The sequence below is a fragment of the Grus americana genome, chromosome Z, assembly GCF_028858705.1.
Source record: "Grus americana isolate bGruAme1 chromosome Z, bGruAme1.mat, whole genome shotgun sequence".
Classification (NCBI taxonomy): domain Eukaryota; kingdom Metazoa; phylum Chordata; class Aves; order Gruiformes; family Gruidae; genus Grus; species Grus americana.
Genome location: NC_072891.1, coordinates 20192743 through 20220224, shown reverse-complemented (window position 1 = coordinate 20220224; position 27482 = coordinate 20192743). Strand labels below are relative to the sequence as shown.

The 27482-nt window shown below is 37.5% G+C and overlaps 1 protein-coding gene across 3 annotated transcripts; it reads left to right on the top strand.

The window, feature by feature from the left end:
* Positions 1-48: 48 nt before the first annotated feature.
* Positions 49-27474, top strand: DHX29 (DExH-box helicase 29). 3 transcript variants are annotated; one of them, XM_054808802.1, is made up of 27 exons: positions 49-258; positions 2194-2267; positions 3028-3141; positions 3742-3835; positions 4244-4386; positions 5008-5133; positions 5587-5713; positions 5994-6155; positions 6759-6924; positions 8011-8134; positions 8560-9156; positions 9879-10022; positions 10113-10289; positions 10900-11040; positions 13840-13984; positions 14199-14319; positions 15275-15359; positions 15985-16073; positions 16664-16792; positions 17478-17553; positions 18161-18385; positions 19371-19507; positions 20158-20251; positions 20976-21278; positions 22704-22835; positions 24358-24454; positions 25219-27474. In XM_054808802.1, the coding sequence occupies exons 1-27, from the start codon at positions 78-80 to the stop codon at positions 25272-25274; spliced, it is 4059 nt and encodes a 1352-aa protein (XP_054664777.1). In that variant the 5' UTR covers positions 49-77; the 3' UTR covers positions 25275-27474. The 3 variants fall into 3 exon arrangements, with proteins under 3 accessions (XP_054664777.1, XP_054664776.1, XP_054664778.1); XM_054808801.1 differs by having other exon boundaries at positions 3706-3835; XM_054808803.1 differs by lacking the exons at positions 49-258; positions 2194-2267; positions 3028-3141; ... (3 more) ...; positions 5587-5713; positions 5994-6155 and having other exon boundaries at positions 6786-6920.
* The last annotated feature ends 8 nt before the right edge of the window (positions 27475-27482 follow it).

Below are 27482 nucleotides of genomic sequence, written 5' to 3'. Positions count from 1 at the left end.
ATGGGAAGCGGCGGGCGGTGCCGAGCGCTGTGCCCGGATGAAGGGGCGGGCCGGTTTCGGTGCGGGCAGGGGCTGTTATGGGTGGCCGCAACAAGAAGCAGCGGGCGGGCAGCGCGGCTCATACCGCTTCTGCTGCCACCGCTGCTGCCCGGGCTCGAGCTGCTGCTGAGGCTGGCGCTGCCGCCGCTGTTGCGGAGGCAGGCAGCCGAGCGGTACCGCGGCCGTCGCCCGCCTCCAAGGAGCCGCGTGTCAAGCAAGGTACCGGGCCCCGCGGCGTGAGGCGGCTCCGGCCAGGGAGCCCCGAGGGCGGCTGTGCCGTGGGGAGGAGGGGTGCGAGGTCCAGCTGGCTGAGGGATGTCGCGGCTGTCCGGGAGCGTACGTGAGGGACAGCTTTGTCAGGGACCCCTCGCGGGCGCGGCCTGCCTGTGCCCGGGGGCCTCGGCCTTACGGGAAAAGGGCTTGACGTTATTGAACGCTGAAAAAGGCACCTTAAATTCGTCCGACAAAGGATTGGTTAGGCCTGGCTTTAGCCCCTCTCACTCTCCGGGATGTCCCTGAGCAGATAAGCTGTGTTGGCGTTGATGTGTTGAGTTAGTTACAAAAACTCTGTCATTAGGTAATTGGCAGTTCTTGTGGAGCAAGCGTTGGCGTGGCACTTTCCCAGTAATGAGCCTCTTTTCTAGAGGTTTCTTCTATATGTGCTCAAAACCAATGCAATGTGGATTTGGGATAAAAAACTAGTATTCTGCAGCACTGTGAGATGTGTTTTCAATAAACTAGCTTTGCTAGAAGTTGTTTAGATACCTCATAACATCAGTGACAGCTTGTGTTTCAGACTATAAGCAAATCATGCAATAGCCAGGCCATTTGAGATTCCAACTTATTGATGCAAAGGCTTGCCATCCATTAACTTAAACTTCCTGAACCTTTTTGTGTACTCTGCTTTTACAAATTTGGGCTCTGCTAAGCGTATTTCTTGTGTCTCCCACTCCTCCAATGCCATGGTGCTCAGTCCTCTTCAGAAACTATGCTGCTTCTCTCCTAGATTTTCTGTTGGGGTGAAAAATAAGTCAGTGTAAGTGAAAAGTAAGTTAGTGTAGTCTAAATGCTGTGTAGTTGCACAGCCTACCAGTAAGTGCCAGTGATTAGCTCATGAGTGCAAACTGCTCTTTGTCACTCCTGACCAGAGGTGATCTTTTTTTTTCTGAAATGCAGCTACCTACACCCAGTACTGATTAAAAAATGGGCTCTCCGAGAGCGTTTCTGCATGCAGCCCAGCACCAATGAACTGTCTGAGCTGCCCTATGGCAGTCCGCAGAGCTGGGAGGCAGCTGTGCTGCCTGGAGCACAGTGCTGCTCCCTCTGGGGTGCTGAAAGCTGTGAGATTGCTCAGTTTCTTTATATGTGTGCAGTACCAAAAACAGTATGTGTGTTCTGAAAGCAGTGGAATACAACAGCAAGCTGTGTGTTGTCATTCTAATGGCAATAAATAGCTGTGTGAATTAGTATTTTTCTAACAGCTGCTAAATTAGAAGTATTTAAGAATGACCATAGCAGATCAGACCAAAGGCCTTTGTGACCCACTACCCTCTCCTAGATAGAGGCCAAAAGCAGGTACCTAGGTAGGAATTGGTGGGACATGCAGTGATACTGCTGTAGGGTACTCACTCTTACATCATCCACCAGTTGTGACTTAGGGTCTTCGGAGTGCAATGGTTTTTCAATGCCCTCCTAAACTGATTGATTTCCTTACTACAAAGCTATCCTATCTGCCCTTGGACTTGAGTTAACATCCAGCATCCTCAGCTTTAGTGGCAAAGAGTTGGGTTGCACCGCTACGCACTTTGTAATAAAAAAAACCCCTCAACAGTTTTGCTTGTTTTGAACCTGCCGTTAGCTTCCCTACTTGGCACTCCTTGTTCCAGTGTCAAGAGAGAGCAGTCAATTCCATTTCCTCTCACTGTGCCGTTTGGGATTTTATATTTTGCCTGCTAAGAGTCATACCCTTCACTATTCCTTATTCAAGGGTCTTTCTGTACTGTTGATTATTATTGTTATGTATCTGCATGTTTCTAGCAAATTAGTGTAGTATTTGCTTGCACTAACCTGTGTTATGTTGGGTCTGCTTTAGCTACTGTAAACAATGTTTTCTATGTTCTGTTTATGTAATTGATGGTTATTTGCAATTTGCAGGTCCAAAAACTTACAGTTTTAGTTCAACACCAGATTCCAGTGCTGCTGCAAATCTAGATAAATCTATTCTTAAGGTGAGTATTTTCTTCAGGTAAAACAACTTTGGTTTTCATAGTATTCTTTTACATGAGTAAATCTTTCTTAAGCTCTTTTTCAGTATTATGTTATGCAGATGAACTACACTCATGTATTGGACATTGATTGTCTTGAGCTTGATATGTTTGGGATTTTGAGTGTGCTTTAAGAAATAAGGGTAAACTGATAGGGCAGGAGAATGTTTATATTTTTTAAGTAACAAATGATACATTGCATGCAGGACTGCTAAGAGCTTCTTCCTGTCAGAGGAAGAATACAGATTTTTGTATAAGAACCTCAGTAGCAACCAGACTGTGGTTCATGTTTTGAAATTATTATTTTGCTGGAATTATTATTTAAAGCCAGATAGGAAGGGGAGTGTCACAGATTGTATCTTGATGATCAAATGATATTATACCAGTTCTCATAAACAGAGGAGAAAGTCCTTCTTCTTTCACATAGAAGTTTTTTTATTTCCTTACAGTATTTCCCTTGACATACTAAATTTCCTCGAAGAGGAAATGGGCCTTATTTGTAATAAGGAATTAACTCTTATATTTCAAGTAAAAGCATACAGCTTGCAAAAATAAAAAAAAAGTATCCCTTTCATAAGAAATGTTTACTGTGGTTCTGGAAAGCTGAAGAAGTTGGGATTTGAATCGCAGTTCTGCATCCTTATTTGCTTAGCCATGAAAAGTATTGATATGTTAAAAAAATTTGTAATGTTATGCTTTGTATCAACTAATTTTCTCTGTGCAGGTAATGATAAATGGTAATTTGGAGAAAAGGATTATTGATGTAATCAATGACCATAAAAAACAAAATGATGACAAAGGAATGATTTCAAGAAGACTTACTGCTAAGAAACTACAGGTAGAGTTTAAATTGTTATTCTCCAACCATTGGCTGTTTAGAATAAACAGTTTCTTTTTTGTCATTCGTGTCACGTGTCATACTATGTACTTCCACATGCAGTACAAGCGAGCGTAGTGTACTTTGCAGGAGTTACATTAAAGATCAGTCAGTGGAATCCACAAGTATGCTTGATAGGAAAGATACATCTTCATGCTTTCAGTAACTAAAATTGGAGTCTTCAGACAGGATAGAGGAATAGAACTTAATTGGGATGTTTTATGTTTTGTACATTTTTTCTCATTCCATATAGCTGGAAAACTGTAGGTTTATCTTTCTAACTAGAAAATACGTTCTGTACAAAGGCTGGAATGCAGAATTATTTATACATATGCATGCATATTTACAATAACAATATTATAAGCTCTGTATGCAAACCAGGATTTTCTACTCAGCCTTCTGATATTAAAGTTTATGCTGTTTACCTCCATTTAATGCCAGTTATCTGCTATGTGGGAAATAGGAGTTTACAAGCCTATATTAGATTGCTAGATCAAATCCTAATATTGTCTGACTTATTTGTAGGATGTGTACATGGCTTTACAAAGATTCTCTTTTAAGACTGAGCACATTGAAGAAGCAATGAAGAATACACTTTTATATGGTGGTGATCTTCACTCTGCTCTTGATTGGCTTTGTTTAAACCTTCCTGATGGTGAGTATGGTGACAGAGAATTGACTACAGTTTTTAACAGAAGAGTAGTAGGACCTGCTTTGGTATGGGAATGCTTCATAGCAGTAGTTAAATATATTGTTTCACTAAGACCAGCAGTCATCACAGTGTTTCTTTCCTAGATGCGCTGCTCACTGGTTCTGTGGTAGTTTTTTAGTGTAGAAAGTCTTGTAGACCTTTTGTCCCTACTCAGAGTTTATGGAAGTGCAGCAAATGAATGCTGCCTTGTCTAAACACTAAAGCCTAATTTTATTTCAGGCACGCTGGTTTTGTTTTATGTTTTTCTAGTTGGCTTCTAACACACTTTAAAAGATTTTCAGTAATTGTTATTAACATATTCTGTGACACGTTTGTGGGTTTGGTGTTTTGTTTTTTTTTTTCATTTTGAAGATGCCTTGCCTGAAGGTTTTAGCCAGCAGTTTGAAGAACAGCAACAGAAGCCTAGAGCAAAATTCTGTTCTCCTGTGTCACAACGTGAACCTGCACCTCGCTTAGTAGATAACAAAAAGAAAGAAAATGGCCCTGAAACTAAGGTAATCGAGAAATTAATTTGTATTTAGTGGGGAGAAGAGAGGATGAAGTTTTCTAAAATACAAAATTTGCATTGACTTCTAACACTAATGTGAAAAACCTCTGAAAATGTGGTATGCTTAATAATTGTCACCCACATTATTTTAACTTCAGTGGAATGGTCGTTTGAAGGTATTTTTTTCATGTGAGGTCTAGAAGGCTTTTCACAGTTCACTTTTGTGGTATAGCATAGCTTAATTTTCTCCTGCAATTGGTTCATTCTGATTATTTACTGATGTCACTCTTTACGTACTTGTGTGGGATTATGTTTGCCTGTGTATTTGCAATGTTCTGATTTCTGTGGCTATTGAATCTTAAACTTAGAAATTTAAAAGATTTCTTGCAAAAGTGTTTTCTGTCTTACAGCAGTTAAAATCATTCAAGTGTTAAGATCTATGTAAGTATATCGTAAGATGTTTACCCTGGTTGGAGAAGTTTGCTCTGTGGTTTTTCATGTTATTTATGTTATATAACTTAGTTTATATATATAATCTTAACCAATAGTTCCTAAATACTGACAGAGAAAAGCATTGGTATTTTTAGTCACTGTTATCATGACTTCTAATTTTCGTCGCCCTTCCTAGGAGACAAATGTGGGGAGAGAGAAAGAAGTGAGTATGAAAGAATGGATTTTGCGATACGCTGAGCAACAGAGTGATGAAGAGAAGAATGAGTCCGTGAAAGAGACAGATGAAGAAAAGTTTGACCCAGTAAGATAAAATAACACTTCATGGAAGTCTTTCAAAAACTGATATGTCTAGTATATTTGCCGGTCGTTGATCTATTTGTTGAAAACTGGCGATTGAATACTTTTTTTACATGATCTATTTTTACATTTGCAGGCTACTGGTGGGGGAATGTGTTGAAACTTCTTTTTTCCTAAGTTGTTTTTGCTTTCTTGTTCTTCTTTTTCTACTGGGCTCAGAATACTGAATCCATTGTGGTGGAAGGGAAAAATTCTTGAAACGCGTTTCAATGAGATTAGGAAAATGACTATCAAATTCTGAGAGGTTTTGACTGTTAGTTACGTAAAAAGAACTTTTTCCTCCTTTGTGTAAGATTGATATAAAAGACAAAAAAACCCCGCTTTTTTATTATGAAGTTCATTAAAAGTGACAAGCATACAATATTCAACTTATAACTAATAATTCTGTTTGAAATAGAATGAGAGGTATGTACATCTGGCTGCCAAGCTTTCAGAAGCAAAAGAGCAAGCAAGCATCTCCAAGCAGGACAAAGACAAGCAAGGCCAGAAGGTAGCACAGGAGAAAATAAGAAGAATTCAGCAAGGTAGAACTATGCAAATTACCTGTATTTTATTATATGGCCTACGTATTTGTTAGGCAAGTAAGTCTCTGAGTCAGAGTGAATTGATTTCATCGTTTTTTTTATGCCACTGTGTGAATTGCAGGCTTTCCTGAATCTGTCCATTCCATGTGGGTCAAATTCTAGAAAGTCAGTAACACTTCACTGCTTCTGGTTTTGGGTGCTCAATATGAATTGATCTTTTCTTTTTAAAGAATAAATGCTCAGCAGTTGGTGGGTGTAAGTTATATTCTCTCTGTGACAGAAATGGCAATACTTGAAGAACATCCAGTATTTAATCCGACTGTAAAGATTTCAAACCAACAACAAAATGAAAAGAAAAAAACTCCCTCACCTCAACCTCAAGAAACCACTTTGAATTTGAGCTTGCTGGAAAAACCCGATGGTGCTGCAAAGGAAGACAAAGGTGTGTTGGAAATGGTTCAGCACAAGCTTGAAGTGTATCACAAATTTCCAATATTAGTTCTTGTTTTTCTAGGCTATATTGCATTGCAGTGCTGAGTCATTAAGCTGTGATTGTGGGAAAGGCAGGTGGACTACCTCACTGACCAAGCTGACTTAAAAGGATCTGTATTTGTTTTAAGGGATTACATTGAAAGCTATTTTTGCCATGCTGTTGTGTCTAAAACTTTGATTTTTTTAAATTTTTTTTTAATTGTAGGGCTACTTACTACTTCCATTGTCACTCTCTCCTCTTTTTAAACTAGTTTCATTGTAAACCTTCAAACTGTTATGTTCTTTTCTAATAACCAAAATTTAGTGAAAGTTCTTAAATTATTGGGTGATTAAAGATGGCAAACAATTCTGTAATTAATTTCCCACAAGAGCATCTAACAGGAAAAGCAGGAATTTCTGTCAGGTATCAGTACCAGAATTTCTGAAAAATATTTGAGAAAATACTGCTTTCTAGTAACAATACATTTGAAGGAAAGGTTAAAACATTCTTGGCTATCAAAGGAATGTAAAATAAATTTTAGGAGACTTAAAATGTGTCTTTCTGCTCTTGTAGCGAAAAAGAAAGAACCACTAGATGTAAGAAACTTTGATTATAGTGCTCGAAGCTGGACTGGTAAATCTCCAAAACAATTTTTGATTGACTGGTGCAGGAAGAATTTTCCCAAGAGCCCAAATCCTGCTTTTGAAAAGGTTCCAGTTGGAAAATATTGGAAATGTAGGTATGTATTTAATATAAACTATGTTTTCCTTTTGGTTCATTTAAAAATAAAAATGCTGGCTACTTCTGTCTTGTCCTGTTGATCCATATTTATATGAATATAGTGCATTTTCCCCAGACTCCCTGTTTTTTTGGTGGGGATTTTTTTGTTTGGTTTTTTTTGGCCACCAGGGAGGTATTTCACTCTGGATAGCTCTGCAAAAGTAATGCTTAGACTGGACACTATTGCAAAAATAAGATTCTAGTGAATGATCCCATAAAGGAGGGATTAGTTTTTAATTCTGTACTGCTGAATGAAAGATTCTGAAGCAAACCTGTGAGAAGTTTGTACAATTAACTTCTGGTGTACTCATTCAAAGTAATATATTAAAACATGGGTTTTAAGCATATGAATACCAAAAAACCTATGGGGATTATTTAAAATAAAGCAGAGGTTAGAAATTTGCATGAAAGCTACAATAAGTTTGGAACCAAAACAGTGATTTTAAAATTTCTTTTAGAAAATGAATCTATAACATAGGGATATAAAGTAGAATATTACCCCATACAAGTAAAGTAGACATGGCATTACAAATGGGTAGTGCTTCTTGAAGGAACCAAGTAATAGAACCTATCTTCTTGTTCAAGTTAAAAGCTACTAAGTTACTGTCTCCGTAAGAATATGAGAAATTTGCTGATCTGACTGACATATATTGTTAGAGATGTTTGCATCTCAACAGGTCATTAACTGTTGTCTCAATCTATGCTAAGTACTTACAAGCACACAAACAAATATTTAGTCCTTCTGCAAAGCAACTAACTTTAATGGTAATCTGTATGTATGTAAATACTTCTGCTTTGAAGAAAATTAAGACATTTGTTAACATGAAAAATTATCACAAATTCACTCCTAGAATCTTTCTGCTATTTAATCAAACTTTATTGACTGTTTCTGTTCACAAAATATTATTGAGTAACATTAAGTTTATTTAGCTTAGTTTCTCTATTTGAATTTCACTCTTCTATTTTAAACAAAAATATTAACAGGTATGCTATTTATATAGGTAACAAAAATTAAGAGAAATGCTTGTATGAATTTGTCTTTAAGGGTCAGGATTACCAAATCGTCAGATGATGTAATGGCAATGTGTCCTACAATCGTAACAGAAGATAGTATGCAAGCACAACATCTAGCTGCTACTTTGGCACTCTATCATTTAACCAAAGGACAAGTAAGATTTTCAACATTATTACTGTTCTTAACCTGGAATCTGCCTCTGCACTGGTTTGTTATAATATCTGTAGTTAAATTCTAAATACAGTTTAATGAAGTGTTTCCCATTAAATTCTTTGCATGTATTATATTTTCATTTGCTTTTATCTGCAGTCATGCATATGTGTTGCAGCATACAGGGAGGAAATTTTTTGTAGTAAAACTGTTCTTTCAGTGTTGTGAAGAATATGAGCCAGTTGAAAATAAAAAGTGTATTGTTGACATTTATATTACTGTTTTCATAGTTTCTATATTTAGAAATAGCTCCCTACTTCATGTTTTGTCATATTTCTTGCCACTCAAGTTCACTTACACATAAAATGTTAGAGGTACTACTAAGGAGTATCTAAAATAATTTTTTTTTTCTGCTTTTTCCACCTGAAGTCAGTTCATCAGTTACTGCCTCCTACTTACCGAGATGTCTGGCTAGAGTGGAGGGATATTGAAAAGAAAAAGGAAGAAGAAAACAAGATAGAAACCAACAAACCTCGTGATAACTTTATTGCTAGATTATTAAACAAACTCAAACAACAACAACAGCTACAATCAGAAAACCAACCAAAAGCATCTGAGGGTCCTGAAGATTCCTGGGAAAACTTAGTTTCTGATGATGACTTCAGCAGTCTCTCCCTTGAGACCTCAGACACAGATAATTTGGAACCATCAAGGCTTTTGTTCAAAAAGCTGCAAAGCTCCTCCAGATACCAGAGGCTTCTAAAAGAGAGACAGGAGTTACCTGTGTTTAAGCATAGATACTCAATTGTGGAAACTCTTAAAAAACATCGAGTAGTTGTTGTGGCTGGTGAAACAGGCAGTGGGAAAAGTACCCAGGTGCCCCATTTCTTGTTAGAAGACCTGTTGCTAGATGAAGGATCAAATAAATGTAATATTGTTTGCACGCAACCCCGAAGAATCTCAGCAGTGAGTCTAGCAACCAGGGTTTGTGAAGAGCTAGGCTGCGAATCAGGACCAGGAGGAAAGGTAAGATGTGTCTCAATTCATTTTTCTAGTCTTGATCAAATACAGCGGGCTGGATTGTTGGTACAAAGTGAAAATATTATTTATTACACAACCAAATAATTGGATGTCATTTTCTCTTAAAAAGGGATTCTTGCTATGTCAGCTGTTTCTTTCCAAATCATCACCTGTGAACCTCTGGGTATCCATATACAATTTCTAAAGATCTTAAGTGGGTGATTAAGAGCAAGAATGTCTCATAATGGGGATGGTCAAACATTGGAGAAGATTGCCCAGAGACTGTGGCATCTCTGTCATTAGGAATGGAGAAAACTCCTCTGGGGAATCCAATCTGGCCTTGAGTGAGGCCATGCTTTGAGAGAAGCCCCTTCCAACATAAGTTTTGTTATTTGAAGAAAACCAGAGTTATGTATGTTTTATCATAATCTATTTGTGCAAAAATATTTTTTATGAGGACTGTGAAGAACCCTGAAAAGAACACCTGAGTTTACCAGCTCTTTGCTCCTCTGTAGAAACTTAGTTGTAGATTTCAGTGTATTTTCCCTTTTTTTACAAAAGAAAGTGTGTGTATGAAAAAATAGTGTGGTAGTCATTCACCTTACTATTTAATTAGCAACTTGTGCAGTGTCTGAATCTAACAGTACTTAAATCTCACTTCATTTTGAATATCTATAGCTTGTGTACTATTTTAACTTATTCCTACATTTTTAATATCTTTTTTAAAGAATTCCCTGTGTGGATATCAGATTCGTATGGAATCAAGAACAGGAGAAGCCACCAGGCTACTGTACTGTACAACAGGTGTCCTGCTTCGGAAACTTCAAGAAGATGGTCTTCTTTCAAGTATATCTCATGTTATTGTAGATGAGGTTATCAGCTCTTACTATTCTGCAGAAACTATAGTTATTCTGGCCTTGACTTGTACTAAAGCCTTACTACAGATGTTTTTCTAATTCTAGGTACATGAAAGAAGTGTCCAGTCTGACTTCTTGCTAGTTATTCTGAAGGAGATCTTGCATAAGCGTTCAGATCTGCATCTGATTTTAATGAGTGCTACTGTGGACAGTGAGAAGTTTTCCAGCTATTTTTCACACTGTCCCATTTTAAGGATCTCAGGGAGGAGTTACCCTGTTGAGGTAGGTAAATGTTTGTTTTATTATGCAAGACACTTTGTATGCACGTATACAGTGTTTGCCTGGTTAGTATCTATAGGAAAAACACTTATATCACTTTTTGTACAAAAATACACATCTTAAATATGTGTTTCAAGGACTTGTAACCCTTTTCCATTTGAAAATACAAAATAGCTTCAGTGCTTTCAAGTACAGGGTTGTACTATTTTTTTTCTGATGGATTTATTATTGATTAAAATCAGTCCATCAGTGACATTTCAATTTTTTTTTTCTCTATTCAACCTAGGTAGAAAGGAAAGCATTGAAGAATTCCCCCATCCCATGCAAATTTGTCATTACACTCTTATGTACATTTCTCATGCATGTTGTATGGGTTGTGGTAAAAGTAATGTTTGACGTCATGTGGAGAGGCCCATTAACAATCTCACAGCAGCTCTAAGTTTAGGTTTTCAAAAATCATGAGAAAGGTTATGTTGAAATTTGCAAGATCTATTGCAGCATTAAAAGAGAAGGGCGTGCCCTGCTCAGCTTTGTATTTAAGCTTTAAAAACCAAAAAAGGTGCTGATTAGTTTTTGACATACCTTGTATTTCTTCTGTGAATTTCCACTAAAGATTTTCCATGTTGAAGATGTAATTGAAGCAACTGGCTATGTTCTGGAGAAAGACTCAGAATATTGTCAGAAGTTCTTGGAGGAGGAGGAGGAAGTAACAATAAATGTTACTAGCAAAGGAGGAGGCATTACAAAGTATCAGGTAAAATAGGCATTTCTAGTTTTGACTTGGAAATTTTGATTTCTTCTTTTTTTTATTTTGTCATTCTAGTTTTTCTTATATGTGATTGGATTATATAATATCAAATATTCTTTCAGTTCATAAAAGATAGACACAATGGCACTCTTACAGTGGAAACCAGATATTTATTAATGCCACACACTTATGTTTCTCTCTGCTACTCCTTTATAGCTTGTCTGATTTTGCTGTATTTGACAGTGAGGTATCTTGTACAGATTTCTAGCTCTAGATCTGTAAGCAGCAGCAGAGGAAAGCATTTAAGTTTTTTTTTTTTCTCCCAAAGAATTCTTCTCAGTAGTTAACCTAAGAACAGAAGAGGCAAGGCCATATCCTTCTTAGCTGAAAAACTCCCAAGATCCTGCAACTTGGCTTGCCTAATGAGATGATTTGCATGAGATTATTGTATAGAACTTTTAGATTTAACAGGCTGTGGTTAATCCTGTCGGTACTCTGCAGTGACAGGATTACAAAAGACATCTGCAGATGTCTTTTGGATAAAAATTCTTGAAGGGAAGAATATGTGAATGCCATCTGACTTTAGGCAAATTAGGCTGTTCATCTAGACTGTATATATTTTAGGCAGATACCTGTCTGCTCTGACTTGCTCTCTCAAAATGTCTGCAGGACCATTTAGCTTGGTGTGATCAAACACCGATGCATATGTTAAAAATGTGCTCTGCTGATTGTTTGTTGGTTTGGTTTTTTTAATAGAGTGGTAGTTACACCGTATATCACAACAGCATCTATTAGTTGAATCTTGAGTGCTTTCCCAAGTGTTCCTCCATCGCTGTGGTTTATTTCTGTTGAGCTTTCAGTGTGGAAAGATATGTGGTGGCAAGCTTCTTTAAGTGCATTGATTAATGATGAAATAATTTACAGTAGTGCCACTTAACATAGAAGCCTTATGCCAAGTATTTATCTGTCCAATGCTTAAAAACCATTTAGATGTCTATGTTCTGATAATTCTCCCTTCCTTCCCCTTTCCTCATGCTCTAAAACACTACAGGAGTTGCAACCTAATTCACTCTTAACTTTCATTCCAGTAACATGCAACTCAAATCATGGGTTACAACAACTTAAAGGTATATCCATTGCAATCTCCATTCCTGGTCCCTTTGGGCCAGACCTTCAGGTTTAACATTGCAATGAGCTCTTCCCCTTGCCCCTGCTCCGGCTTGGACTTATCCACAGACTGCAGTCCCATAGGGGTGTACCTGCTTCCAGTGGAGCCTTATCTATGAGCCACAGTGTCTCCAGGGGTATACCTGCTGCGGCATAGACTTATCCACAGCCACAGTCACTTTGAGGTGCACCTGTTCCAGCGTGGCCTTCTCCATGGGCCACAGTGCCTTCAGAGATATACCTGCTCCAGTGTGTCCTCACCCACACTCACTTCAGAAATAAACCTGCCCTGTTGTGGGCTCATCCATGGCCACACACTTTGAGGTGCTCCAGCATGACCCCGTGCACAGCCACTGATGCTTCAGGGTGTACCTGCTGCAGCATGGACTTATCCACAGCTACAGATGCTTCGAGGTGTACCTTCTCCAGCGTGGACTTATCTTTGGCTCAGAATCCCTCCAGAGGTATACCTGCTGCTGCACAGACATAACCATGACCACAGACACTCTGAAATATAGCTGCTCTGATATGGACTTATTCCTGGCCACAGATGTTTCGGGATGTCTCGCTCCTGCGTGGGCTCATCCACAGGTCACAGTCCCTTCGACTCAAGTGCACACAGGAGTTCCAACCCATCCAGTACAGCAGCACAGAAACAGCAGCAGTGCCCTGGCCATCTGCCAGCCCAGGCACATTGCCATTGCTGTTACCAAAATGTTCCCAAGCACAGCACAGTAAGATGATCAGTGGTACAGTGAGCAGCAGAAGCAAAAAGTGGCCACTAGTGAGCACTAGACTCTACTATACAGTAAGGCAAGCAAGCCCCTTGGCAAGCACAGGAGCCTGCCAATTAATGGCTAGACAGCAATAACAGCTATAAATTCAATCTAGCACATTCCAATCAAATCTGTCATTACCTCGAATACTTTGTGCCCCACACTGGGTGCTAAAAAAGGCTGTCATGGTTTTGCCCCAGCTGGCAGCTGAGCCCTACACAGCCGCTCACTCATTTCCCCCCATGATGGGATGGGGGAGAGAATCAGAAGAGTGAAAGTGAGAAAAGAGATAAAGACAGTTTAATAGGTAAAGCAACAGCTGCATGTGCAAGCTAACCAAAACAAGGAATTCATTCACCACTTCGCGTGGGCAGGCAGGTGTTTGGGCATCTCCAGGAAAGCAGGGCTCCATCACGTGTAATGGTGACTTGGGAAGACAAACACCATCGCTCCGAATGCCCTCTCTTCCTTCCTCTTCCCCAAGCCCCTTATAAGCTGAGCATGATGTCATGGTATGGAATATCCCTTTGGTCAGTTGGGGTCAGCTGTCCCGGCTGTGTCCCCTTCCAACTCCTTGTGCACCCCCAGCCCACTTGCTGGTGGGGTAGTGAGAGGCAGAAGAGGCCTTGGCTCTGTGTAAGCACTGCTTAGCAGTAATGAAAACACCTCTGTGTTATCAACACTGTTTTCAGCACAAATCCAAAACGTAGCCCCATACCAGCTACTATGAAGAAAATTAGTGCTATCTCAGCTGAAACTAGGACAGGTAAACCTAAATTAAGTGGATGACAAATTGACCTTCTGCTTTCTTACCTTCTTCTGAAACACTGAGAATATGATTTTTTCTCCTGTTCTGTTTTAGGAGTATGTCCCAGTCCAGTCTGGATCTGGTATTGATTTGGCTCCTTACTATGCGAAGTATAGCAGTCGTACACAGCAGGCTATCTTCTATATGAACCCTTACAAGATCAACCTTGAACTTATTTTGGAGTTGCTTGCATACTTAGGTACGGTCTACTTAAGAAATTTATGTACTTGGGGCTGTCCTTTGGACTTATTTTCCAGTGCTTTCTACTGATAATGAAGTACTTGACTTCATTCTTATATGAAACATCCTAAAAAGCATTTGCTGCAGGGCCCAGAATTAGTTTCTGTTCTCAAGTGAAACTGTTTGCAAATGCATGTTTGTTTTAACGATGTGCCTGTACTGTAACTTTCCAGACAGAAGTCCCCAGTTCAAGAACATTGAGGGTGCTGTGCTGATCTTTCTACCGGGGCTCGCCCATATCCAACAGCTGTATGATCTCATTTCAACTGACAGAAGATTTAACTTGCGTGACAGGTAACGCAGATATTTTCTATAAAGTTAGTAGTTGAACTGAGTGAATATGTTTGGTGGGTTTTAAGGTCTCCTGTTCTTGAAAAGGGAGATTCAGAGTTACACCTCTGAACTGTTTGTGCTACGATGTACTTCTGTGTGAAAATGATACAAGCAAAAATGATAGGTGCTTAGGAATGGTACAGTCATAACTCTTTTACTTTTGATTTTATTTTTCAACAAATTCACAAAGCACTTGACTACTACTTTTCCACTTTTTGGGGTGTGGTAGTTGCCATGTCTGGGATATAGCTTTCTGTGGCTTACTGTTTGCATGGAAGTGACTACTTCCTGAGAAGATATCCAGAGACAGTAATCTACCAAGAGAAATGGCATAGTGTTGTAGTGCCAGATAGTTTTGAAATTTATTTTGTGGATGACTAAAAGTTAGCAACAGGAGGGCATAAAAAGAGTATTTGTAGTAAAATTCTAAAGATTTATAGATGGACTGAGATGTCAAAGTCTAGAAGAGAAGGAAAGTACAAATCTCTGTGGCTGTCTCATCTCTGAAGGCCTTTATCACTCAGGCTGAAAGTTGCATGTGATTATAGTTCTGTGCAAATTTTCAATAACGGTCCTTGTCTTGGAAGCACGACGTAAAGAACTCGGGTTCACGGACACCTAGTTCCCGTTTTTGCTAGGGTATTGATGTAAGTTAACCTAGAGTTCTACATTAGTAGTATTTTCCCTGCATTATTATCAAATAGGAGAACAGCCCTATGAACTAAGTGGTGTTATCCTTTCTTGGTCTTGTAATAAAACACTGAAGCAGACTTTCATATCTAATCATACAAAGTTTTACTCTTTCAAGTGTCCATTCTACCTGCATTCTCCAAACTGTTGTCATTGTTCTGGTCTCATTTTTTTTACTGTATGTTAATTTGATGTGTACATTAATTAGTGTAATTTCTTGTTCTAGGCACAGGTTGATAGCTTTGCATTCTGTTCTTTCAACGCAAGATCAAGCAGCTGCATTTACAATACCTCCACTTGGTATTAGAAAGGTATGATATATTTAGAAAGGCAAAGTTCACCACTGAAAGGAGAAACTTTCTGTGGGTTGAACTCTGAATTGTTTTAAAATCAAATCATACAGAATTATACAAAAACCAGTTGTTTCTGGCATTTTCTCACTGCAAACAAACAATTCTAATTTGGTGACCTCTAACAGATAGAAGCTAGCATGCTGTGAAAACCGTGCCAGTAATCAGACAAATTTTTATATCTAGTATTTTTCCGAGAGCTTCTTTAATTGTTACTTTCCTGTATTTTGACTATTGTTAACCAGTAACTATAGCTTTTATCTAGGAAAATAGTATTTTAAATAGTTGGGCAGCAAGTAATTAAAAATTGACCAATTTTGGTAGGTATTAGCTAGTAATTTTGATAGATTATAAAACAAAAAGTGAATACAAAATTCTCACTTAACTTTTGATTCCTTGGTAATTGGGGAAGACTAAACCATTTTCCAAGTCATGTAGCTTTTAATGTTTTGTCAGATTATTTAAGGAGACCTTTCTGGATGAAAAACTTTAACCAAACTTATTCTATAACATGGATTAAAAAGATGAAAACTGTTAAACAGGCATTCCATAACTCTTTTATTTTTGTTATGTTCCTTCTTTTCAGATTGTTTTGGCAACCAATATAGCAGAGACGGGTATTACAATACCAGATGTTGTCTTTGTAATTGATACTGGGAGAACAAAAGAAAATAGGTGAGAGCTCCATTTTGATTGATCATACTGTGATCACTGTAAATATTTGGAGGTTACTACTGCAAGAATTTTGTGGTATCCTTATTACACTACAGTTCTGGACAAAAAAAAATGCTGAGGTTATTGAACAGCTTGCAGTTTAGGTACAAGTTTGGGATGAATCTTTGGATTTTCAAATGGTGTGAAGCATAACAAAGGGAGTTGTTCATAGATATGGAGAATCATGATTAAGTACTGGTTTAAAAATGAAGTAGATCCTTTTTATACTATCTCAGTTTTTAGAAGTTAGTTTGTCTGTTGTAAATGTGAGGAGCGCTACAGAACATGTTGGAAAGAACAATTCTGAATTGCCAGGGAGATTAAATAAATACAATAGCTCCTTCATTTTCCAATTTTTACACTTTCATTAGTGACTTGTGTCCAAGGTTCTAGGATAAACAATTTCCCCCAGGTATGCTTAATTTTCCAAACTAAATATAACATTTTCAAAGAAATACTATTGAGATATGTTACCAATATGCTGGTATTTAAGTATACACCAAAATTTTAATTCTGAAATCTGAATGGGCACTTGCTTTACAATTTTTAAGGTATCACGAAAGTAGTCAGATGAGCTCGCTGGAGGAGACCTTTGTTAGTAAAGCTAGTGCTCTGCAGCGACAAGGAAGAGCTGGGCGTGTTAGGGATGGATTCTGCTTCCGAATGTACACAAGAGACAGGTACTGTAAACTTCGTTAACGAGATTTTGTGAATTGCATAAATGTCTTTGAAATAAATATGTTTTGAAAAAGATTCATAATTAAAGGAAAAGTACAGCACCAAGGAATTATGGATCAGTTTTTAACAACGTCTACTGCCCCGCATCAAATATACACAAACCTTACCTCCTGAACTCTGAATTTTTTTGTCAGACAAATCTGTAGGTTTCTGAAGTGGTATCTTTATGGATAAGAGATGGGGAAAATAAAAATTCTACAGCACTGCAGAATTAATTTCTGTTACTGCAGTGGAATAACCTTTTTCCTGTTTGTCTGAAAGTCTGAAGCAACTTTCAGCTGAGAAACAGTTATGGTAAAAGTATTTTGAAATAACCAAAGAAGTGTGCATTTTAACCACGTGCAAGACTTTCAGTTTGAGAGCTATGTATTTTAAGAATTTGTTTTGAAAATTGGAGTCTTACTGCCTTTCCCTCTGTTTCACTAAAACTCTTGCTTTCCAAGCTACCCCACACGCCTTAATTCAAAGGATGAACAGTTTACCCATGCATTAAAGCACATGCCACTCCCCGCTCCTTGTCCCTCTAAAGAACATCTGCAAAGAATGAGCGTGTGAAATGTGAGTTTATAAGTTGAATTCAAAGATCAAATTGAATATCTGTGATTCTATGTTTTTATGGTGTTGCAGGTTTGAAAGTTTCATGGAATATTCTGTTCCAGAAATATTGCGTGTGCCTTTGGAGGAATTATGCCTTCATATTATGGTATGGTTTTGGGTTTAGAATTACTGACCTTGTTAGCTTAAAAAGGTTTGTTAGGACAGCCCTAATCCAGCGTAGTTAGTGGGGCTTCTCCCACCAGGGCAGGGGGGAACCCAGTACCTGTGTGTTGGAAAATCCAGAGCATGCTGCTGAGTGAGAATAGTGTACTATACTATTCCAGTCTACCTCAGAGTGACAATTCAAACTTAGTCAAATAGCCTTCAAACTGATTTCTGCTTAAGGAAGCAATTCCATTCCCTTTCTCCCCATCCTAAGTGAGTAGGATATGCACGGGAAAACTAGCAACCTGGCAAATTAGTGCCAGGTTGAACTGTATCTTATCAGGTCTGAGAGTCTGCTGCTCATCTGTCGCTATTGTTAACAAGCTTCTCTCATCAGTGGTTTTTCCATACGTGGTGCTTCTAAACAGTAAAGTTTCATTAACCTAATGTGGGACACATCTGTATTCTGGGAACCAAGAGGCGGGTTTAGAGGGCAGGGAATGTGGGCTTTTGATTGCAAGAACAGCTTTTCAGTTTCCTTTGTAACTACTATAAAAGGTTGTTATAAAATTTTTTTATATTGAAATATATGCACATTTACTCCACAGAAATGCAGTCTTGGCTCTCCTGAAGATTTCCTTTCCAGAGCATTAGACCCGCCACAGCAGCAAGTAATTGGTAATGCAATGAACCTCTTGAGGAAGATTGGGGCTTGTCTGTTAAATGAGCCCAAGCTGACTCCATTGGGCCAGCACCTTGCAGCCCTTCCTGTCAATGTAAAGATTGGCAAAATGCTTATATTTGGTGCTATATTTGGCTGCTTGGATTCCGTGGTGAGTTAAAAAAAAATTAAGTTAAAAAACAAAAGTATAGAAATGGTCAACTCTTTACAATTGTGTTGGGTTTGCATGGCAAGATTTTGGTAGCAGGGGGGCTACAGAAGTGGCTTCTGTGAAGAACTGCTATAAGCTTCCCCTATGTCCAATAGAGCCCATGTCTATCTAATTTCTTGCAACATGGTATTTTGAAAGGATGATGCAAGAAATTGAAATGTTATTTTAAGGTGAGGGCATCTGGACATCAGGGAGGGGAACAATGTAAGTGTTCTTTACAGTTGGACTCCATGATCTTAAAGGTCTTTTCCAACCTTAATGATACTATGATTCTAAACTTCTAGGTACTGTTCACAAGGGGATAATCAGACTTGGTCCTCAGTTCTGTCACGATCCCAGGGAGTATGACACTTACAGAAAAAACCCTCTTACATGTGGGTTAGACCATTCTGGAGTACCCCACAGTCTGTGGGCTAAGAACATGCTGTTATAAAATTATTGCAAATTAATTGATGTGGTAACTTACTATATGAAGAGTGCGGCGTAGTTTACACTTTCACGTAATCCATTTAATTTACTTCAAATTAGGATGAAGCATGGGTATGTTAGTTGCTGAAAATGGAAAGTTAAAATTCTTTGTTCTCTCAGTATCTCCTGTTAATGTGGTATAATCTAAAGGAGTTGTTTAATCTGACGTTCACTGTGTTGTATCGGGTATTAGTCTGTCATTTGACAAACCATTTCATGTGAGGTTAATTTTTTTTAATCAGTCTATATAAGGCACTATGTAAGCAATGTCTTTAATATAAGTGAGTTCTGAATTTTATGCAGGAAATTCTTATGGTGGTAAGTTTTCCTTGAGATTTAGTGGAAGATAAAGTATCATTAAATATTACTGTAAAAGAAAATTTAAATCTACTTGTATGATAAACCTGTAAACTTATAATAAAATACTCCTAAATGGTGTGTACTTCACTAATTGCAGGCAACTCTGGCTGCTGTTATGACAGAAAAATCCCCATTTACTACACCAATTGGTCGAAAAGATGAAGCAGATCTTGCAAAATCATCTCTAGCAATGGCAGTTTCAGACCATATGACAATCTACAATGCTTATCTGGGGTAAATAATTCTCCTATGCTTACAGCTAGATGCAGATAAAACTTAAGTAATGTAGTTCTGTAAAGAATCCTTAGTAAGCATCTTCTTGTGATTTGCTTGCATCTGAAGTTTTTCTCTTCATAATAACAATAGATTGCCAAACGCTGTAACACAAAAGGATAGCTTGCTTAGTACTCCTTTTCACTATGCGCACACACAAACAGAGATGTACTGTGTCTGTTTATCCTAGTATTTAAAGTATTTTGTTTGCTGTTTGTGGTATGCTGACCTGAATATTTTGTATGTGAAGAAGTACAAATGTATATATTATAAAATTACATACATAATTTTTTTCTTTATAGGATATTATCACTAAGTCTCAAAAAACACACCTGAATCTTGGTTCAATTGTCAAGACAGACAGAAATGTGTAATTTTTGAGAGAAAATTAGCTTATATTTTTGTTAATATCTGTTAAATTTATGTTACAGGCATGTTCTCTGGAGTGCTCTTAGACCAGCAGCATTCATCATTATTAATGCCACTTATTTTTAGTTTCAAGTGGAGAATGCTGACCAAAACACAGTATTGCCTTTTAACTTACCACTTTTGTATTGTTATATTCTTGATGTGATTCTTTTTGCTGTAGTAAGACAGGATTTTTTCCTTAGGTGGAAAAGGGCTCGACAAGAAGGGGGGTATCGTGCTGAAATGACTTACTGCAGAAGAAATTTCCTTAACAGAACTTCACTGTTAACTCTAGAGGTAAGCCAAATAATTATGTTCTGCACTCAAAAGTGTTTTGTTAAAATTTCCCTCTCAAAATGTCATGTGCTTTTAAAGAGGTGATATATCACAGTTACTATTTAGACCAGACAAAAACAAGTGGAATGCTAAGAACTGATGAAACGCACACCCTCAGTCAGGGTAACTGTGTCTGCATTCGAGTTTTGATATGCACACTTTGCTGGTATACATCTTTGCAGTCACTGCCACTGGAGAAGCTAGTCCTTACTTCCAACAGAGAATCAAAACATATGAATCAAAATACTAAGATTGTGTTATTCTTGATATTGAAGAACAGGTCTGTTACTAGTTAGTTTGAGAGATGAGCCACAAACTTACATAAATGGCTTTTTTTTCTCAGTGAAAAAATGTTTTAATTGGTCTTTCCTATTTAAGATTGGGTGACTGAGCTCTCCTAAGCAGAAGTGGATCTTTGATGCAAATGTATCTTTTTATTTAGGTGAGAGATTTTGTGTTTGCACTGTATGTAGTGCACCATATATCTAATCCTATATTCCAGATAATGTTTTTCTCATAGAAACAGCCAGTATTCAAAAGTGGTTGCAGAAAATACAAGTGTTTTTCTAGTAAAAGATCTTCCTCTGGAGAGCATGAATATTTGGCATGGAGTGTCATTGCTTGCTGATGTGGTGGAGTATGTACCTCTTTTAATTCAGTTTTACTATTATCTTGCCAATTTCAGGATGTGAAGCAGGAACTCATAAGGGTGGTCAGAGCAGCAGGGTTCACAGCACCTGCAATGCAATGTGGATGGGATGGAAATGGAGCCATACAATCCCTTTCTCTCCATGAAATAGCTCTTCTTAAAGCTGTGTTGACTGCAGGGCTGTATGACAACGTAGGAAAAATAATATATACAAAGTCTGTCGATATTACAGAGAAACTGGCTTGTGTGGTAGAAACTGCCCAGGGTAAAGCGCAAGTGCATCCCTCTTCGGTAAATAGAGACTTACAGACATATGGCTGGCTCCTTTACCAGGAGAAGGTAAGTGAAAATAGTGAATGTAGCTGATAGTTTGTGTAAAGGTGGGGTTATGCCTCTAATACTAAATAACATAGACCAGAGTAAAGTGTATCTGAATGTCGTGTTCATCTTAAGAGTCTTTAGTATCTAGTGATCCTAAAGTCCATAAAAATGAGTCAATTGAGTGCTGAAGATAAAGAAGTTAAGGCTGAACATCATGAACAAATCTGTACGTGGTGAAACTGGTAGCTATAAATGAAAGTACCTTAAATGAAAGTACTATAAATGTACTATACTGTATTTTACTACTATAAAAAGTAGCTATAAATGAAAGTACTGTCATTTAACTTAATAGTATTATTGACTTTTTTAATACAGTGCTGTTGATTTTAATGTGATCACTTCAAGCAGTAATATGTGCTAGTAACACTTCAAAGTATGCTTTTCTTTTTTACTATTCTAAGCAGACTGTAAGGTTTTGAAACTTCATACAGGCCTTGCCTATTCCCAGTAATAACTTAAAATGAAATAGCTAGTTCTATAATTGACTACTGAACTTCCTAAGTGAATTGCTTTTTTTTTTCTTTTTTGACCTGTCTCTTTCTTCCCCCTCACAACTGAAAATTTTGCCAGCTGTTTGCTAAATTCAAGTGTTTGTATTTAGTTACACTTCTGGTACAAAAAAACCTTGACAGTAGTTGCTTAATGGCCAACTTTACTGTAGACAAGGAGGAAATTACATTAGACTTCTTAATGCCTATGAAGTGATAGGGTTTTTTTGAGCTTAAAGTATTTCCTACCTTGTAGCTGAAGGGCAAGACAGCAGCTAAGGTATGTAAGTGATTCTGTGAACAGTGGAACAAACAAAGCCTGCACTGCTGTGTGGAGAGGCACTCTTTTTGTTTCCTTTCCTCCCATGACAACTGCTTCCCATCTCATTCTATATTTGTGAGGCTCCAAAGCCAGAAGTAATACATGCTGAGTCCCTTAGTTTACTCTGTGGATGTGTCTACACATGTGCCCACATGTATGCATGTGCATATGTGGATATAGATAGATTGACAAACCACATGCTCTTAAGAAGAATGTGTAACGGAAGAGTTTTATTTGCCTTTTATTTCAGTAGATTATTAATTTTGATGTCTCTTCTCTGAACAGCACTAGGCTAACATCTTTCTGTTTGAATTTTAACAAGAAAATTGTGGCTTTAGCTAACTTCCTGGTAGCGTATAAACCTGTTACTTAGAGGTGATGTATTTTATGTGGTCTAGGGCAGACAAATTGCCATTGGTTGTTCTGTGTACAATGACTTGTGTTGATTGGATCTTAAAAGGAAAAAAGTATTTTTTTGCTTTTAAAAGTAGCAATCAAATTTGGTGTTACAAATTTTTTGTGGTTTGGGTTTTTTTGTTAGTGTTTTAAATGATTGTGTTTGTTTATGTGCAGGTGAGGTACACTAAGGTGTATTTGAGAGAGACTACTTTAATATCCCCCTTTCCCATTTTGCTTTTTGGTGGGGATATAGAAGTCCAGCATCGGGAGCGTCTCCTGACAGTTGATAGCTGGATCCATTTTCAGGTGTGTTGGAGTGATAACTACCTTTTGTGGTTCCATGGGCTCTTGTATTACACAGTTGATATACAAGCTTAATTCAGAATGTGTGGGATGAAGACAAGAGGGAAGAAGGAAGGAGCAAATTAAAGGAGAGATGGGTAAATTTATATACATGTAATAAAATCTTAGTAAATTGCACTTAAAAGAATAGGCTTCTAATATGCAGCTTGTAACAAATCAGTTCCTTCTCTCTTCATGAAGAAAGTTGCTGTTCTTTCAGAAAAAGTATTGGATATAAACTAAACCTTGTTTTATAGAGCTGGTACTGAAAGCAGATGAGTGTGCTATTTTATATTAACCTTTCCTACAATCTTATAATCATGGCAGTACACATATATCTTTAAAATACCATTTATTTTGCTTTATAGCCCAAACAGAATTATTTGGGAAAGGAAAAAATACAAATGGAAAATTACTTGTTTGCTTGGGATGTTTGGGGGTTTTTGTTTGGCTTTTTTTCTTTCCAGGTGAAAAAGTTACATTTGGGAATGAGAAAACTGAGTGCATTTTCTTAGCATATTTTTGCAGACAAAATTAAAACAAGTAACATGCCAGAATCGTCTGTAAATTCTCTTAAATGGCAAACATTGGCTTTTGCTAGCCTGCCAACTACTTGGCTACCATTTTCTGTGCTCCTGTGGGCCTTGTGTTACACTCAAGGAAGACTATAAGCTACCAAATATTTTAGGTTTTTTGCAATCTGCTTATGCAAGCAAGCAACCATCTGATTGAGTTCACTGGTTATCATGAATATGGAATTTTAAAAAGCAGCTCCTTTGTGGGCTTTTTTGAGATCTTTTTTTTTGTCTCTGGATGGCTACAGGTTGTGTGATCGCTAGGCCAATTACATCTTGTAGTGCATTTCAGATTTTCTATTTTTATACTGAGATGCTAAGCAGAATATGTTGCATTTTGTACTTTTTCCATAATAGCTACTTGTTGTACCACAGGTGGTATATAAATGAAAGAAAGACTGGAATAGGGAGGGATTAAACGAAAGATTGCTGGAAAAGGCTTCAGCTTTCGATATCCAAATTCCTAGCAAGATTTAGGAGAGGTTTGTAATTGCTTTCTCCAGAGACCTCCTGAGATGGAAATGTGTGGATATTTTAATTCAAGTGTAAATTAATTTGTACTTTTATACCTTGGGGAAAAAAGCAATTAGAGTAAGTAGGATATTGGTAAAATAATAATTTCACCATATGCTGGTTGTTCATGATATGTGTGGGAACATACTGAGTTACCCTCCAGAGCTGCTGGTCTTTAGTCTGTGAAGCTACAAACAACAGGATCTTTAAAGATAAGAGGGCATACTGTAAGCCCAGTCATTTAATGAGTACACTATCCATATACTTAAAATTACGTATATGCATCATCTTTGCAGAGATCTTGTTACAAATTTCTGTTTATATGTAAGATAATCTTTTAATCTATATTGTTCTGTAAAAAGTCTGAGTAATGCAAATGTTTTCTTCTCTGTTTTTAGGCTCCTGTAAAGATAGCGGTAATTTTCAAACAACTGAGAGTTCTCATTGAGTCTGTTTTGAAGAAGAAGCTTGAGAATCCCAAAATGTCACTAGAAGGTAACTATATTGCTGACATTGCTATTTATTGAATGGACCTTGTGGCAAATCTAAGGAAGCATTAATACACTGCATCCTCACCCGTAGGGTGAGTATGACTTGAATATGATTCCATTATCTTGAGAGACATCCAAAAAGTCATTACTAATCCTATATATATTATGTGGCTCACTCTAAAGGTATGAAGATCTGCACAACTTCTGTTCTAAAGATATCCCTGATAAAAACATTCAGGGTAGTGGTAGGTAGTAATGGTGAGGTATGCATCTCAAAACAGAAGTAAGATTGTGTGTGATGAACCTCAGGCATGGATGAATCTTAAGTGTTATGCAAGTTGTCTTGCAATTTAGGTTAATGATGGGGAACTGCATTTTGGCCCCCAAAGTAAGGGACAGAGAAGCACAATTTAAGATTTGAACACTGGACGTTCAGAAGAATATTGTAGGTGGGGAGGAAGAGAGGGATTCCTGTATACTAATGTATCTGTACATCACTTTTGTAGTCTGTTTTGTGACATACTGAAATGGCCACAACCAGCTCATTGAGTAATTCTATAAACTTTCTAATGATGTGTTATGGACATACTGTTTCCCCTTTTTGCTTCACAAATGGGTATTGCTTGTCTTGCTTTAGAGTATGGCATAGTGTAAAACATGAAGATTTTAAATTGCTGAGAGCTAGACTTGTCTTCTGATTTTTCTTGGATTTTGGGAATCAATTTTTAAGCTGGCTCTTTTCCACTCACTCTTTGTTTTCTTTCCTAGATGACAAGGTCTTACACATTATCAAAGAACTGATAAAAACAGAGAATGGTAACTGAAACCAGAAATCGGTAACAAACCAGAGCTTCAGTAATGGCAGGGGAAATATGCACTCCAGCATTAATTGAAAGTATTTAAATGTTTGTGTGACTGATACCAGCCATGATGTGGAAAGCCTGCATGATTTTTGCATAGAATTTACCTTTCTGTATATCATTCTTAGAGATGAACATTGAATATGTTTTTAGCCTTTACATTTGGTGCCATTTGTCTGACTGCATGAATGATGGAGGGAAGCAGTTTCTTTTCAATATCAAAATGGCCAATTCTTTTTTGTTTTGTTTTTCTTTGTTTTGTTTGGTTTTCTTTTTGTTTTGTTTTTTTTGTTTCATGTCCTAACCATACCATCACACTGCTGGTGCAGACTGTAGTAATGATTAGACTGGGTCCTGAATCTCAGTTGAGTAAAATTCCATTAGATGCGTGCAAACCGAAGACAAGTGGTTCTTATGTGGCTTTCCTAAGTGGTAATTTTTTTTTGATCTATGAATTTATAGTATTAAAGCAATACATCTTATAGATGTCTTCATTTTTCTGTATGGTTTACATTAAGAAGATGCTTTATAAGAAGATAGTATGGACTGCTGTGAACAGGTGCTCAGCTAGACAAGTGTATTGAGCAGCAGCCCCTCCTCATCCTCTTCTCACACTTACTCTTCCCCATTAACCCCGATCCTTGTCTCTCCCTGCTACTGTAGTAACTTTTGCTGTGCCTTTCATATGTTAAATTTTGCACAGTACTGCAAGCCCCATCAAATGATGATCATGTTTTTCCCCCTTTATTGATCAAAGTTCAGGTTGACCCTCTCCAGGGGGGTTCCTTTAATGGCTCATCCATCAGTGGCTGAAGCCTTCTAGTCTTCATTATTCTCTCTTACCACTTGCTCACAATGTTTGTGTGTCTGTGTGTTCCTTTGTTTCTTGTTTCTCTTATACTGAATATTCCTTAACCAGATAACTTAATGAACCAGATATTTTTACATTCCTCCTATCCATAGTATTTACAATTATGAGGTAAAATTTTAGATCACCAAGCTTTCAAGAATGAGGAATATTGAGGGGGTGAGGGGATTGCCATTAAACGATTGCAGTCAAGTAGGAACTCTGTACAGGCAGAGGATAGTGCAGAAATTCTTTTTTAATCTGAAAAATAGAGATTTCATACAGCAGATAATAGTGTACAGAAAGGGCACTGAGGAAAATGCACAAAAATGCAAAATACATGGAGCTATCCAGTTAGATTATCGTAGTAGAACTCGTACTGCTGCATTGAGAGAGAAACATAAGCTGAAAGTAAACGAGCTTGTGCATGTTACAGTAGACTCAATTCTGGAAGAGGTGTTTTTCTAATAGTAGTTTGCTAATAACTCCAAGGGAAAAGTGATCACATCTGTTATCCTTCTAGGAATTGTGATAAACCAGTGGTAGTCTTGGTTTCCTAGAAGATCCAGGAAGTGCTTTTTTTTTTTTTTTAAATTCCAAAGTATACAACATTTACAAAAGGAAGCATTTAAGCAGTTAAATTTTGATCTTAAGATGTCAGTTTTGCACTCTGTATTCTCAGATGTGTTATTCTTTCATGTCAGAGGCATAGAAATAAAAACCTGCAAACTACATTCCTTGAAGATAAAAATTAAACTGCACGCTGAACAATTTTCTAGATTTTGTTCTAGTTGAGGTTTCTTACTTGTATCCTTTGGAAACAGGAATTAGAAATATATTTCAGTAATTCAACAACTAATAAGGTCTTGTTTCTTTTGCATTTAAATTTTGCATATTAAATTTAAATTGCTAAATCCTAGTGAAAGTGTTAATTGTCCTTGAGTTCTTCTCCCTTACTTAACTGTGATGAATAGAGAGGTTTTGTTCTGTTTATGTATGGTAATGTTGAAAGTCAGAGGCATTCCTTATGTTCCTCTAGCATGCCATGCTTTGTAATCTTTTAAAGAAATATCTTCTTTCAGTTGTTATTAAGGGGATATATTGTAATAACTAGGAAATTGCACTCTCCTGAGTGAGCAAGTCTTCTGCAAAACAGATGAAATAGGTCACACTGTGGTGTACAGATCAGCACAGTTACCTTAAAAGTAAAAACAAACAAAAAAGACTACAGTGGCTTTCTGCTTCTGCAGTGTACTTTTGTGCCTGTGCTCTTTGGGTGGATGAATTTTCTGTTCCATTTATTTAATAAATACTTCTGTTAACAC